Source organism: Trachymyrmex septentrionalis, unplaced genomic scaffold (assembly GCF_001594115.1).
Source record: "Trachymyrmex septentrionalis isolate Tsep2-gDNA-1 unplaced genomic scaffold, Tsep1.0 scaffold66, whole genome shotgun sequence".
Lineage (NCBI taxonomy): Eukaryota > Metazoa > Arthropoda > Insecta > Hymenoptera > Formicidae > Trachymyrmex > Trachymyrmex septentrionalis.
Window position 1 is genome coordinate 25,092 of NW_017305843.1, and position 14,858 is coordinate 39,949.

The 14,858-nt window shown below is 33.1% G+C and overlaps 2 protein-coding genes across 3 annotated transcripts; one reads left to right on the forward strand and one right to left on the reverse strand.

Annotated features, from left to right (window-relative positions):
* Positions 1-10,602: 10,602 nt before the first annotated feature.
* On the forward strand, positions 10,603-12,019 carry LOC108753159 (probable 18S rRNA (guanine-N(7))-methyltransferase). Of its 2 annotated transcripts, XM_018494511.1 has the most exons (5): positions 10,603-10,699; positions 10,870-10,907; positions 11,005-11,183; positions 11,294-11,720; positions 11,839-12,019. In XM_018494511.1, exons 1-5 carry the CDS (start codon positions 10,661-10,663, stop codon positions 11,981-11,983), a joined length of 828 nt encoding a protein of 275 aa, XP_018350013.1. In that variant the 5' UTR covers positions 10,603-10,660; the 3' UTR covers positions 11,984-12,019. The 2 variants fall into 2 exon arrangements, with proteins under 2 accessions (XP_018350013.1, XP_018350014.1); XM_018494512.1 differs by lacking the exon at positions 10,603-10,699 and having other exon boundaries at positions 10,892-10,907; positions 11,019-11,183.
* Positions 12,020-12,928: 909 nt separating this feature from the next.
* Positions 12,929-14,413, reverse strand: LOC108753164 (39S ribosomal protein L46, mitochondrial). Its single transcript, XM_018494523.1, has 4 exons — positions 14,180-14,413; positions 13,624-13,986; positions 13,302-13,444; positions 12,929-13,201 (listed from the first exon to the last, which is right to left on the reverse strand). Exons 1-4 carry the CDS (start codon positions 14,235-14,237, stop codon positions 12,929-12,931), a joined length of 837 nt encoding a protein of 278 aa, XP_018350025.1. The 5' UTR covers positions 14,238-14,413.
* Positions 14,414-14,858: the final 445 nt, after the last annotated feature.

Consider the following 14,858-nt stretch of genomic DNA (forward strand, 5'->3'; position numbering starts at 1 on the left):
ATTTTCGGAAAAATCCATCTGGACGAGAACGTCACCCCTCCGAAGGCTCTCCTTCTTGGCAGATAGATAGGTCGCCTGCTGCTTCACAATGAAATAATGTAGCTTCAGAGCAGATAAACACCTGGAGAATTCATCCAAAAATTTATCCGTTGCCATTTTTTGCGTTCGCAGAGTTGATCTATCCACTGTCTGCCATAGCTTAAACTCCACTTCCTCGACACCAGTCTTGTCGAACAACTCCATGAGTCGGGTAGTAAGCGGCTCTATGCCAGGGCACGACTTGCACTCATCCAAAAAAACAGCCTGCTGTAGACTCAGTGCAAACAATATTTTCATTGCAGTCTTTATACGTTTGCACGGGCTGCTCTGAATCTGCTGTCAGTTTTGACAAATTTGCAGCATCCACCATAAACTTGAAATTTTTGTGATAAGTGCAAACACATACACAGTGTGTGTGCCGCTTGCCCCCGCCAGGACACAGTTCAACGGGCGAAGCTCAGCAAATTTGCTGAAGCCGATGTGATTATCGGGATGCTTTGCGATGTAGCTCCTTCATTGAAAGAACAAGCCGCTTTTGGAGGATGGTCTTCTTGCCATTCACCTTTATGGACACAATTCTTTATGCCAGGCATAATATGACTGTTTTCGTCATCTTCATAAAAGGAGCGCACGATCGACACTGTCTCGTCTAGCAGATGGCGTCCAGGGCGGAGTGTAGGAAAGGAAAACATGCCCTAAGTAGAAACAAGCCTAAAGAGGCTTGTTTGCCATCCTCCTAGAAGTGCCAAACTCCTTGGCGACTTTACGCTCACTCCAGGAGCTTGGAGCAATAGTTAGGATACAGAGACGTTCAGCCCTTGTGGTCTTACTCCGAAAATTTCAGTTTCAGGTTTCCCACCATTTCTTCCAACTATACCTGTCTCAATATTGCCGGATTTTCTATAATTGCAGCTTCGTCTTTCGAGGAATCACTGCGATATTCCTCTGGGCTAATATCATCTTTTGATGGCAAAAACAGGGGCGTAGCAGTAATTTCAGGTTTAGGTACAGTAAAATGCTCTACATCCAGTTTGCGGCATTTTGAGCAAATCATCTGCTTCTCATCCATCTAAAGGATTTTTTGGCGTAGAGTCAGACAAGATTGCGCCCTACATATCCCTTTTCTCCCGACAACTTGAAGGGATTCACACACCAATGGGGCATAACACACGGCTAGAGTAATGTGAGAGAGTACTTTGACATAGTAAGAATGGAAATAATTACAACAAATTTTTGGTAAATACAAATATTCGTGAGTTGTGAAGTTATGTTACGTTCCAATAACAATTTAAACACTAACAGATAGGACGTTTGGGCTCGATCTGCGGACATAGAACCACTGCGCGCTTTGTTTGTATTGAGTACTGTGTTTATTTTGAGGCCATGCGCCAGCCAAAATATTGTTATTCAGTAACTTCAGCGTGATGGCGCGCCGGCAGGGTGACGGAGCGACATTGCCTCACTTTCCGACCTCTTACTCTCGAACGAATGCGTATCCTATTAAGTCCTTACAGAGTAACCTGGGGCTACATTTTGAGCCATATTAAAAGAAAATTGAGACTAGTCTTTTAGGCGCGCCGCCATTTTAAAAATTTCAAAACTAACAGACATTGTCGAAAACTGGTTTGATCAAAAAAAGAGTATTTTTATGTGAAAGAGCGTTCAATTTTCTATAAGAAAACGTCTATATTTCATTTTCAAACTTGCTTTCATGCCCACTAACGACAAGCGAAAAGAGCGCTGCGACGAAAAAGCCCAAAAATTGACGGCTCTACAGTTCGGCAAGTTAGTTAGCCTACATATCTATTATTCGGCATAGAGTCTTTATTCATCAAACTGTTCAAGTTCAACTAATATGAACGAAATCCATGAAACTTTGTAAAATAAATGACCCATTTGGCATGGAATGCCCCATATAGCTTATGCTAGCCGAAGCCTGAAAGAGCTTGAATTAAATTATACGTTTAAAGTGCCGAATTAAAGTGCTTAGCATTAGTATTTGCTTTAAAAAAAATAGAACACGCTATTGTTAGGGCGTCACGTACGCGTAAATATCGATTACAGAGCGTTACAGTTCTTCAGCACGTGTGTGCATAATACGGTCGCATAGCGCGATAATATTCTTTTCTATAAGAGTTTGATCTTGAGATTAGATACATACTCAGTAAATCGAATCGCGGACGAATTGTCAAGGCGATACGATAACGAAAAACATAGACATCGTGACAGTAAACAATTAGTTGAGGTACAGAAAAATTCAGATAGTGAGATAAATAGTTCACAATTTGATAAAATAAATGAATCCGATGACAGTTTGAGTAACTATGTAAATGATCTATTAAATGATATTGATCAATGCACAGACAAATCGAAACAACACGCAAAAGTGAGAATGGCGATAATAGTGAGAACAGTGCGAATCGCGAACAATTTCTAAAGAACGTAAAGTTAAAGAATAGTTTTGTGAGACAGAGAGACTTAACAGACGGTGACAGACAGCTAGAAATTTCGAGGATGTGCATAAGATCCGAAAATAATAATAACAAACCGAGAAATATCACTTTCAAACGAGAATTAAAGGTCGTAGGAGACCAAGTTTACACAATTGAACACGGACTTAAGCGATACGCTGACAATCGAGGTCAATAATCAATATGACGTTGATGAATTTAGAGAAATAAACGATAAGAAACACAATGAAACGGTTAGAGTATAATAATAAACGGTTAAATGATTTTAATAAGTCGTTAGAAGGATTACAAGAAATAATATGATTGGAAACTTTGTATTTAAAGTCTTAATATACAAGAAATAAATTTAATAAAAGACCAGAAGATGGTAATGACATCAATAAATGGGTAGATTATTCAAAGGGCACAAAATGAATATCCGGTAATTGATAAATATTTAAGAAAACAACCCGAATGTGTACGTTAGAGACGATCTAATTAGAATCAGACAGTTAAATAATTCTGACAGAATATACGTACCAACTAGATCAGCATGGAAATTATAATAATTGAGAAAATTTATGGTATCTATTGCACTTTAGCATGAATAAAATAGCATGAATAAACATTAGCTTTTACAAGGGTATTTTTTCAGATCAATAACGTTGACAAAATAAAGACAGATCATGTAGTATCTGTCAGAAAACGAAATATTATACAAGACTAACCGTGGGAAAGCAATATTATAATTTGACAAATAGACTCGGTAAAATAATATCACTTGATATTTTTGGTCCTTTACCTGAAACTGAGCAAGAATTAAAATATATCTTGTAAATGATGGATCAATTTTCGAAATATGTAAAGTTATTCTATGAAAAACCAGCAATTAAATACTATAATTGAAATATTGGAGGAAGACTTTTTCAAATGCTGGGATGCCAAGTGAGATATTAAATACCAATGTAGGACAATTCTTGAGGAGACAATTCGTTAGACAGATTACACAAACGAAAGAGTTCTCTATCCGTAAAACCACTCCTTACAATCCTCAATCCAATCCGGTAGAACGAATCATGAGGGAGATCGGTAAAATAATTCAAACATACGCGAATCACGATTATAGAAATTAGAACGAAATAATTTTCCGATTAGAGCGAATAATTAATGCAACAATGCATACGAGTATGGGATATGTGCCGGATCAACTACATTACAGTGAATTAAATATAAAAATAAATCCAATATTATTACCGATAAATAAAAATAATGAATCGCAAAACCGTAAGATTAGAAATGCGAGACAACAGTTAGTTCACGCAATCTAATATCTAGTTTTCTCTTAGTTTGGCTATAATGACATAGCTGGCGTCACAATCATCACATGAGATTATTACGTCCGGCGGACGCACGATTCTTTTCTTTTGTAGAGATCTGGAATTCGTCGAAACACTAAAATTTTATCTTCTTTCCTTTTTTTTCTACCCTAAAAACTAAAATAAGGAATCCGGTATCTCCTCGTGAATGTCGAGATAAAAATCAATAATAAATACGTATGGAAAGCACAAGACCGACGCCAAGATTAACGGTCAAGTCGCGAACGATTCTCGCGAATCCGTAATTAAAAAATCTAAGAAACGGCACGGAGTAGATTCTGGGTGGTCCCATAGCGACGATGCATGCGCGCCTTCTTGACGCACGAGACGTGCGTTTTCCCATAAATCTTAAAATCATAAAATTTTGGAGGACATTTTCCCATACTACAGATTCCTGTCAACATCCTTTCCTTCCCCAAAATCTTGATCAATCCAAGAGCAAAGGAAAATCCTACTATCAGCCAACGAAACCTATTCCATCAATCCAAATTTGAGTAATCTAGGGTGATTAGTATAAAAATCGCGGTCCCGCAGTCCTCGTCGCAGATTTTTCTCTGAGTTCTCCAGCTACACTTGTTGCGATTTCCTCGGGCTACACTTGTCTCGCAATTTTCCGATAAGTTAGAGAAGTGGTCGCGATACTCAAAAAGTTCCCGATAGAGTCAGTGAGATCAATTGAATCATCGGGATTCAAGTGGGTTCAATCAAAAAATCTACGGGGTTTCCTGATCGAGGAAGTCCGTTGAAGTCGAGCCATAACATCTGACGCCACCTTCTCCGCGGTTAGGCCATCTCGCATATCGCCATCTCAGCAATAAGTTCAATTCCATCACTTTACATTGCGTGGTCCCTCCCCTTCGTTCCCCTTTTTTTTTGTTCTTTGGGGACCTTACTTTAAAGATAAAATTTTTAGTGCGTTCACGCCATGCGTTCGCCCCTCGTCGCCACCGCCTGATGAGAATCAGCCGATCGCGCCGACTCGCCGCCCTCGCCTAGGTTACCAACTCACAGAATCAACCGACAGTATCGGAACCGATTCCGCTCGTACAGTTTTCCCTAGCAACCCCTCGAAATTTCATACTCTCCCATCTCCAATCCATCTCCGATTCCTTCCGCAGATTTCCCCCCGCATCCACCATCACCCCCTCCAATTGACACCACCCCCTCAACCTCACATGTCCCACTCAATGGGTACTCTCCCGCTGCCCCCCCTTCCTCTCCTTTTCCACAACGCCCAGCAACTCCTAGACTACATGACCTATTTTACCCCTCCAACCAGGTAGTCGTGAGGATTGTAGGATCCGATGGCCTGTTCTCAGTTCCCGTAGCATCCCTTATCCCTCTCGCTCCTTTCTGCCTCCAACCCCATGATCCTACCCAGTATTAATTGCACCTCCTCCTTCTCTCAAATGCACTCACCAAAACCTCCTTCTCTTTTTATTCTCTCGTTACTCTCTCCGTAACTCCTCCCTTCCATTCTGCCACGATACTTTACACACACATACGCACACACACACACACACTTACACATGTATAAATCATAATCATCAAATTGTACTATCATTGTATTCATTTTCTTTTATTTTTATTCAAAATGTACGATCAATTGTTTTTTTATTATATTACACTATTATTAAAATAACTCCCCAGTAGTCTTTTTTTTTTAAATATAACCTCTCCTCGTATTCTTAAGTTCTCCCACGATTGCACTTCGCCCTCTCCCCGGTCACTTGGATTAAGTTCCATGACCGAAAGTCAGGGCATACGGCCGTACTGGCGCAGCTGGCGTTAAAGTGCGCTCCTCTTGGCGCATTGACCCAGTTTGGGCCCTTTTTAAAAATATGTCCGACTCGTGTGTCCGTTTAACGGAGCACGAGCAGAGGTTTCCAGTTCGTCCTTCATTCGACCCTCGGCTCATTAGGAACCTCAGGACGAAGCGAAGCGCCTCCCGATTTGCGTCGGTCTTTCCCCACAGCTCCCTTGCGGTCCGGAGTCTGGACACGACCAAATCGGTCTAACAATTCGGTTCCTTGTTGCGTTCACCCTCTCAGCTCCGCATCCGCGCGGAGCTTGGACGTAACAAGATCTGATATAAAACATTTTAATTCGAAAGTAATTCCAACTTATTTTTACCTCTCTCAATAAAATTTTTTAAAGTATTTGTGATGATGAAAGCTAATTTACAATGAAACCTGTTAGAAATAGATAGAAAACTTTCTGATATGGAATGTACATAAGGAATAATAAAATATTTCTCTTTGATTTGAAAATTATGTGTAATATTTTTATCAAATGTATACAATTTTAATCTTTGTTCTATTGTGGAAAAAATAAAAGAGAGAGAATAACCATTTTCAGGAAAAGTATGAATTGCATCGATCAAATTTTTTTGTTGGAAGCGAGGGTGTGACAGATAAAATATTTTGTCTAAAAAACTGATAATAGTACCTCTTTTGTGACAGAGAGAGTGATTTCGAAAAATTGAGCAACTTGCCAGAAAAGATTGCTTTGTGATATGTATCAAAAATGATTCTCTGATTGTCGATGATAATTGTTGTATCAAGGAAACACATTCTGCCATTACACCAACCTCCATAGTAAACTATATTCTTATGTGAGAATTGAAAATATTCAATGTTTCAACTATTGATCGTACATTAGGTTTGTAGCTCTTTTTCTTTTAACTTATTTTTAAATATATTTTTATTTAATTATTGAAATTATATGTGTATTTTTAAAAGTATTAAACCAACAATTGTAGCAAAAATAATTCGACGTAATACGTCGAATAGATAGAAAACTAGTATTTTATATGTAAATGAAATCCGTTTACTTTTAGAAAAAATCCAAAAAGAAATCATATTTTTTTTGTAATAATGTTAATTTGATGTCAATCAGTATCCTCTGTTAAATGTTTCTTTTATAATTATTATCCGAATGTATGAAAATTCTGATAATAAACTAAATCGCAAAAGTGAGATGATTAATTTAATTATAGGATGTTAATATAATTTTATAGTACACAAATTAAAAAGTCTTTATATGTTGTGCAATGTACAAATAATTTTTTATTTATCTATTGAAGTGATTCAGTATTCTTCCTACAGTTGTTGGAATACACATTGTTAAATTTACCGGTGCTCAGAAATAATTGTACATTTTGGACCAACTTTTGAAGCATTGCCTTCTTTTTCCCCGCCGCCTATTATCGCTCAACGCTCGACGGCTGAACCGCGCACGGATGTGTATTTCAGCAGCATTGCATTATAAGAAATATGCTGCGACTGTACCTTCCAACAAATTATCAATCCTTTCCTTCCTACATAATTATAATTTTTTTTATTAAATCAAACTTTCTACTTATATATACACACACATATATATATACATATATATAGTAAGTATGGGATGCTCCCAGAATAAACCTTCGATTTTCCTTTTCCACAAATTTCATTTGTCTATGCAATAGTATAATAAAAATTTTTTACGAAAATGCTGTCGTAAATGCTGTCGATAGGCCTTCATGATTCTAGGTTGCGTGTTCGCTCATGCATTGCGTTGATTTGCGGTAACACGTTCAATGTGAATTAGTGCGACGCTATTCTTGAACTTCTTTCGCGTTGCCACACTACATACAGTAGCGCAACTCCCTGTCGGCCCTTTGATGTTAGTGTTGGAGTGCCAAAATGGAGTGCGCATGCGTGAAATAAGTAAGTTACCTAGTGTTGCCATGATTATCACCTAAACTTCTTTCTCTTTTCATCCTTTTTTCGCTCTGTCAAAACTCACTAGATTTATTCGCGTCGCACTCCAACAAATGCGTTGGAGTGAGTAAGAACTGTTATAGGAGTATATTAGAGCATGCAACGTATATACAAACAAATAAATCAATACTATTATATTACAATAAAATAATCTGAACTTAATGAAAATTAATAAAAATAAATTGTAAACATATTGAAAAATAAAGAAAAAATATAGAAAAATATTAGGAAAAATATTAAATTAAAAATGTATATTTGTATAAAGAAATATTATGTTATTATATTTATAATATATCTATAAAAATATTATGAGAAAGCTAAGAGATATAAAAGAAATTTACATACATGTATGTCCAAAAAATAAATATTTAAAATACAATAAATGAAATAAAATTCTTTTTGCTTGATTTTCTATGTTACTTTTTGTTCACTTTTTACTTTATCACTTTTTCACACAAATTGGACCAATCTCTCGAGATTTTTCACACAACATTTCACCAAATGAACAATGCACGTAATACTTTCCTCTAAATTTCTACTCTGAACCATGTATGCTTGAAGAACAAATGTTTAAGTGGAACCACTATATGTGTATGTATATACAGTAGCACAACTCTCCCGATTTTGCGTGGCCAAAATAGAGTGAGCATGCGCGAAATAAGCAAGTTGCCCCGTCTCATTTCCTCCTTCTTTGCTCTCTTTCTATTTAAATGATTGTTTCAATGTTCTATTTAAAGAGCTGAAAGCATAAATTTAGAGGGAAATATAACCTACATTGTCCATTTGGTAGTGTTGTGTGAGAAATCTCAAGAGACTAGTCTCGTAAAATATCTCTTTATTTTGTTCATTAATAAAACATTTCCTTTTAATATTTTAACATGTAGTACTTTGTATATTACGTATACATTATATGTCAGCATAATTATCAAAATTATTTTAATATATAATATATATATTGTATTAATTAATATATATCTTTTCTATATAAAATATATTAAATTTTTTATTTATTGTATTTAAAATTTATTTTTTTGACATATACATATATCAAAATTTTCTTTTATATCAACTCAAAACATTTTCGTAGAATATATTTACAATTATATAATATTTGAATATTTTTCTTTATAAATATACATTTTAAAGATAATTTAATATTTTTTCCTAATATTTTTCTATATACATTTTCTCTTTATTTTTCAATATATTTACAATTTTGTTGGAGTGCGACGCGAACTCCAGTGAGTTTTGACAGAGCGAAAAAAGGATAAAAAGAGAAAGAAGTTTATGTGGGTAACCATGGCATCCTAGGTAACTTATTTCACGCATGGGCACTCCATTTTGGCCAACATAAAATCAGGAGAGTTGCGCTACTGTATATACTGTGGTATATACAGTACAACTCTCTCGATTTTATGTTGGCCAAAATGGAGTGCGCATGCATGAAATAAGCAAGTTATCCCGTCTTATTTCCTCTCTTTTTTATTGTTTTCTCTCTTTTTCTCTCTATTTAAATAAGCGTTTCAATGTGCCACTTAAATATTTGTTTTTCAAGCATATATGATTCAGAAATTTAGAGGAAAGTATTACGTATTATGTATTGTTCATTTGGTGAAATATTGTGTGAAAAATCTCGAGAGATTGGTCTAATTTTTGTAAAAAAGTGATAAAGTGAAAAAGTAAACAAAAGGTGACATAGAAAATTGAGCAAAAAGGATTTCTTTTTATTTATTGTATTTTATTTATTTTACTTATACTTATTTTTTGGACATATATGTATATAAATTTCTTTTATATTTCATAACTTTTTCATAACATTTTCATAGATATATAATTACATAATATTTCTATACAAATATACATTTTTAAGTTAATTTAATATTTTTCCTAATTTTTCTAAATTTTTTTCTTTATTTTTCAATATATTTACAATTTATTTTTATTAATTTTCATAAAGTTTAAATTATTTCATCGCAATATTAGGTTTATTCGCATGCTTTAATATGTTCCAATGTGTTCCTACAATAGCACTTACTCATTTCAACGAATTTGTTGGATTGCGATGCGAATTAATCTAGTGAATTTTGCGAGGAATTTTGACAGAGTAAAAAAAGGATAAAAAGAGAAAGAAGTTTAGGTGATAATCGTGGCAACGCTAGGTAACTTACTTATTTCACGCATGCGCACTCTATTTTGGCCAACCTAACATTAAAGGTGCCGACAGAGAGTTGCGCTACTGCATATACTGTGGCGTCGCGTTGTGACACGATGGATGACGCGATGCATGACGCGCTTAGTGGAAACGTATCTTAAGAAGAATAAATCTATAGTCAACTATCTCAAATTAGGTTAGGTTCTATTATGTGTTCGATGAGACACGTGCATTTATTAAAAATAGTGTCAATAATATTATATTATTGAAATTATTCAATATTAATATATTGAAAAAAAAGGTAATTATACAGTTTAGCACAATCGCCTTAAAAATCAATAAAATTAGGCTTATTCAATGCGTTTTTACATGAAATGAAAGAATCTGATAGAAATAAGCGTCGCTCTGTTTCGCGAACCGAGATATTAAACATTAAAGTTGACGACTCTCTCTATTGAGGTTAGGGTAATTATTTAGAATAGCCCCCTCCCTTCTCTCAACCTAAAATCTTAATAAAAATCTACTCATTCGACGCGTTTTCACTCAAAACGAAAGAATCTGACGCTTATTTCTGCCAGATTCTTTCATTTCATGCTAAAACGCATCGAATAAACCTAATTTATGATTTATTGATTTTTTTTTAGGTGATTGTGCCAAACTGTAATTACCAAAAAATATTAACTTATCAAACAAATTAGAAATCTTATAAGTGAATTAGAAATATTAAAAATACTATTGAAATAATATTGATGCTAATTGAAGTTATTTTTATTATTACAAATTAATTGTTATTTAATTATTAATGGAACAAAACACAGTTTAAAACATAAAAGAAAATTAAAATCGAACTGAAAAACGAATAAATATCAATAGTTAAAAATGTCTAAGCGTCCAGAGCTTATGGCACCACCTGAAGTGGTAAGTTGCAAAGTTTATTGAGATTTTACATTGTAAACTCTCTTACATTGACTTTGTATATTTTTTAATTTATAATTAATAACAAATAATAATTTAATTTATAATTAATAAAAAGGTTAAAAATTGTATTAATAAATTAAAGAAGAAACATTTTATTCTTTCTGTAACAGTATTATGATGAAAAAGAAGCTAATAAATATACTTTAAGGTATGTCATAATTTTTACAAATAATTTTACAAATTATATACCTATATCTATTGCATCTTTATAATAAAATCTATGTAATAATCCTTTTTTTGATAAGTTCTCGTATGATAGAAATCCAAATACACATGTCTGAACGTGCTATAGAACTTCTTTTGTTACCTGAAGATCAGAGCTGCTTACTTTTGGATATTGGATGTGGATCAGGCCTTAGTGGCAGCGTATTGGAAAATCAGGGACATGTATGGATAGGTGTTGATATTTCTTCGGCTATGCTTGGTAAATATTTTAATTTTGATATGATATAATTTAACAATATTTTTTATAACATGTAATATTAAGTGCATGTATATATGTATGTAAAATTATATATTGATATATTATTTTAGATGTAGCTATTGAAAGAGAAATAGATGGTGACTTGATTCTGGGAGATGTAGGTCAAGGATTACCATTTAAAGCTGGTACATTTGATGGAGCTATTAGTATCTCTGCACTTCAATGGTTATGTTATGCAAACAAAGCTACACATAATCCTACGAAACGTTTATATCAATTCTTCTCAACATTGTATGCATGTCTATCAAGGAACGCAAGAGCAGTACTACAATTTTATCCAGAGAACAGTGAACAGGTTGAATTAATCACAGCGCAAGCTACAAAAGCTGGCTTTTTTGGTGGTGTAGTCGTTGATTTTCCAAATAGTACAAAAGCAAAGAAAATGTTCTTAGTTTTAATGACTGGGGGAGCTGCTCCTCTTCCAAAAGCACTAGGAATAAATAATGAAGATAGACAAACTGTCACTAATTCTAGAAGGTTTGAATCTCTTGTTATTCATTTTTTATTATCTTATTACTCAATCTTTATTATTTTGTTATTCAATCTTTATTATCTTATGATTTATAATCATTTTTTAACGCATTTTATATTATAGGGAATACATAAAGAAAGCCAGAGGTAAACCACTGAAGAAAAGTAGGGAATGGATTCTAGAAAAGAAAGAAAGGCGACGACGACAAGGAAAAGAAGTTAGAGATAATTCCAAATATACTGGACGAAAGAGATCTAGTCGATTCTAAGATGCACTTCATTATACATAACTTCATTAACACACATAAAACACTTTAATAATTTTGAATTATAAATAATAAACTTCATAAAATTTAATTAATTTAATAAATATTTTAAACACATTTTTATTTTTAAAGAAACTATCATGTTTATTTTCAAATATTAGATTGATAATATAGAGACAATCAAGAATTAATAAAAATGTTATCAATTATTTTATATAATATTATTTATAATAATTCAAAGTTATTAAAGTGTTTTATGGCAATGAAAATGATAAATACACTGTGCGTGCGTACGTTGCGTGTACAGGGTGTTCCGTAAGTTTTGGCCAATCGCTTTTGTGTAGAAAGAGCAGACTAAACTGATTGCGAAAATTACAAAATGGTAAAGGACTTTTCGACTCAGTTTAGTCCGCTCTATTTAACAAAAGTGATTTGCCAAAATTTACGGGACACCCTGTCTGTCACGAATAACCACATATATATGAGGAGCAGATTTTCAAAATGAGTTTTGTCCAAAATTTCATTTTTTTTAGTTAGAGACAGTGTTCAATGTTGAAAGACTCATATTATAAGCTACTCTCTCTGAGATGTTTAAACAACATTTTTTCATCAATTTATTTGGTGGAAGAACAGACGTTTCAAAGTGCATTATGTTTTTTAATTACAGACAAATAAAATGCATTTGTTTAACATTTTTATTTAATATTTCACATCCTATCGATTGACATATTGTTATTTTCTTTAAAGTGTGTAATTTTGTGTGCGTAGTTTCTTTCTCGTTTTCTGAAAATTACAAATGTTGGACAAAATGCATTTTGAAAGTCTGCTCCTCACGTGTTCTTTTATCTTAATATTGAAGAGTATTAGGAATTCTTAATAATATTAATATTACTAAAAATAGATTACAGTAAGAGAATAAAGAATAAGTTCAATATTTTATATTATTCTTTAAATAAATGACATAAATTGTGAAATACTTTTTTGTACTTCATTAGGTAACACTTTTTCTAATTCTTTGTTATCCAACCACTGATACTTTACATTATTGGTGATATCTCCATCTATATATTTTGCCAAGAAATAAAAAATTTTAGCACCGTAACTTCCTTGCTCGCAAAGTTTTTTGGGATATTTGTATTTATAAAAACCGATAGGTGCATTACCATAAAACTTCACTTTAATATTTGCGCCACATGCATCTTGTAATATTCTCTCTGCAGTCTGCAAAAGAATAATTTTATTTAACCAAATCATATTTTTAGTCTTTGCTGAAGTATTCATACATATCAAAATTAGTTGTACAAAAAAATTGGAAACATACTTGTCTCATTGTCTCTCCTTCTTTTCGAATACCTTGTGGAGGTATCCAATAATGTGAATTACCTACTTTTTGTTGTACTAGTAAAAGCAAATTTTTGTTCAATTTACGTTTTAAAGTTGACGTTACATTTTGTTCATCAAATTCTAAAAATAATACATGCAAACAAATTATTTATAAGAAAAATAATTTTAAAATCATAGAATATATACAATAATTTTATGATTCATGAAATAAAGATTTGTACATGATTTATTTTATAAACATATATTCTGCTTTTTTATAAATTATTATGCTCTATTATGAAAAGGAAATTATTGCATACTCGTAATTGTTAGCGCAAATTTAAAATTGTTTAATTCCTCTTGACTGCTATCCTCAAACTCCTGTGCAGTTTGTACCAAGGTCTCTATTGTTGTGTCTTCGTTGGTGCTTGACTTTTTTTGTTCCTCTTTTTCTTTTTTCAGTTCGTGATCAGATTTTAAACTAGTTTCATATTCAATTTTTTTCAACATATTATAAAATTTCAGTTCCATTTCTCCCATTGACTGTATTATAACTGGATGACGTTCTAAACAAACAGCACTGTATAAATCCCATTTTCTCGTAGATGTGACAGTACTAAACGTCCGAATATCCTGATGTTGAACGACACTGAGATATATTGCAACAGCTTTTTGTGATGTATCTGCATAAAAAAATTTAATATTGTAAAATATTAGTGCATAATTATAGATGACATGTTATATAGCTAAATGACATTAAATTGTTAATAGTCCAGTTAAAGGTTAACAATATTAGAGTTGCTCAGTTGCCGCTTTTTTAAGTTAATATTGCCCAATATTCAAATAGAAGAGAAAAACTCAATTGTTTTTGCTTACCCGATAAAATCTGATTTAAATTATACGATCCAACAGATCGCAAAATTTGTTTGAACATTTTAAGTCTGTTTTTTTATTTTTGCATAAGACTGCACTAAAACTCTCTCGCTTTCGTCAAATATATATCTATCTTACTTTAAGTTCCAAAAGTGTTTACTGGTGTTTATTAGTTCAGTCAGAAAACAGATCTCATTCTCATATTATTTCATAACCTAATCAGAGAATTGGTTTCTCTCTTGGTCTTTCTAACCTAACAAAGGTGATCGATTCGATATCTTGACCATCCGACCTTCGAGAATCGCAATATCGTCATTCGATAGGTCACCGCGCCGCGATCATGTTATCTGTATCTTTCGCGATTTATAACGTAATTTATCTTTTAGAATAATCTAGGAAATGTATTTTATAGACGAAAAGTAATGCAAACATTCTATAAGGTGTCAAACATTCGTAATGTGTGAAATATATGATTAGTATATACATCAGTATTACAAGTCCATCTCCGTTCAGTTGGTTTTCTTTGGTTTACTTTATCTTCGCAATCTTCGCCGCCTGCTTGCCCTAAAGGTAAACTATTAATTTTCAAGTATTTACATGCATTTAATAATTATCGCTCTTTGGTATCATTTTGTACGATATTTCAATAACGTATATACATATAATTGATATATATATATAT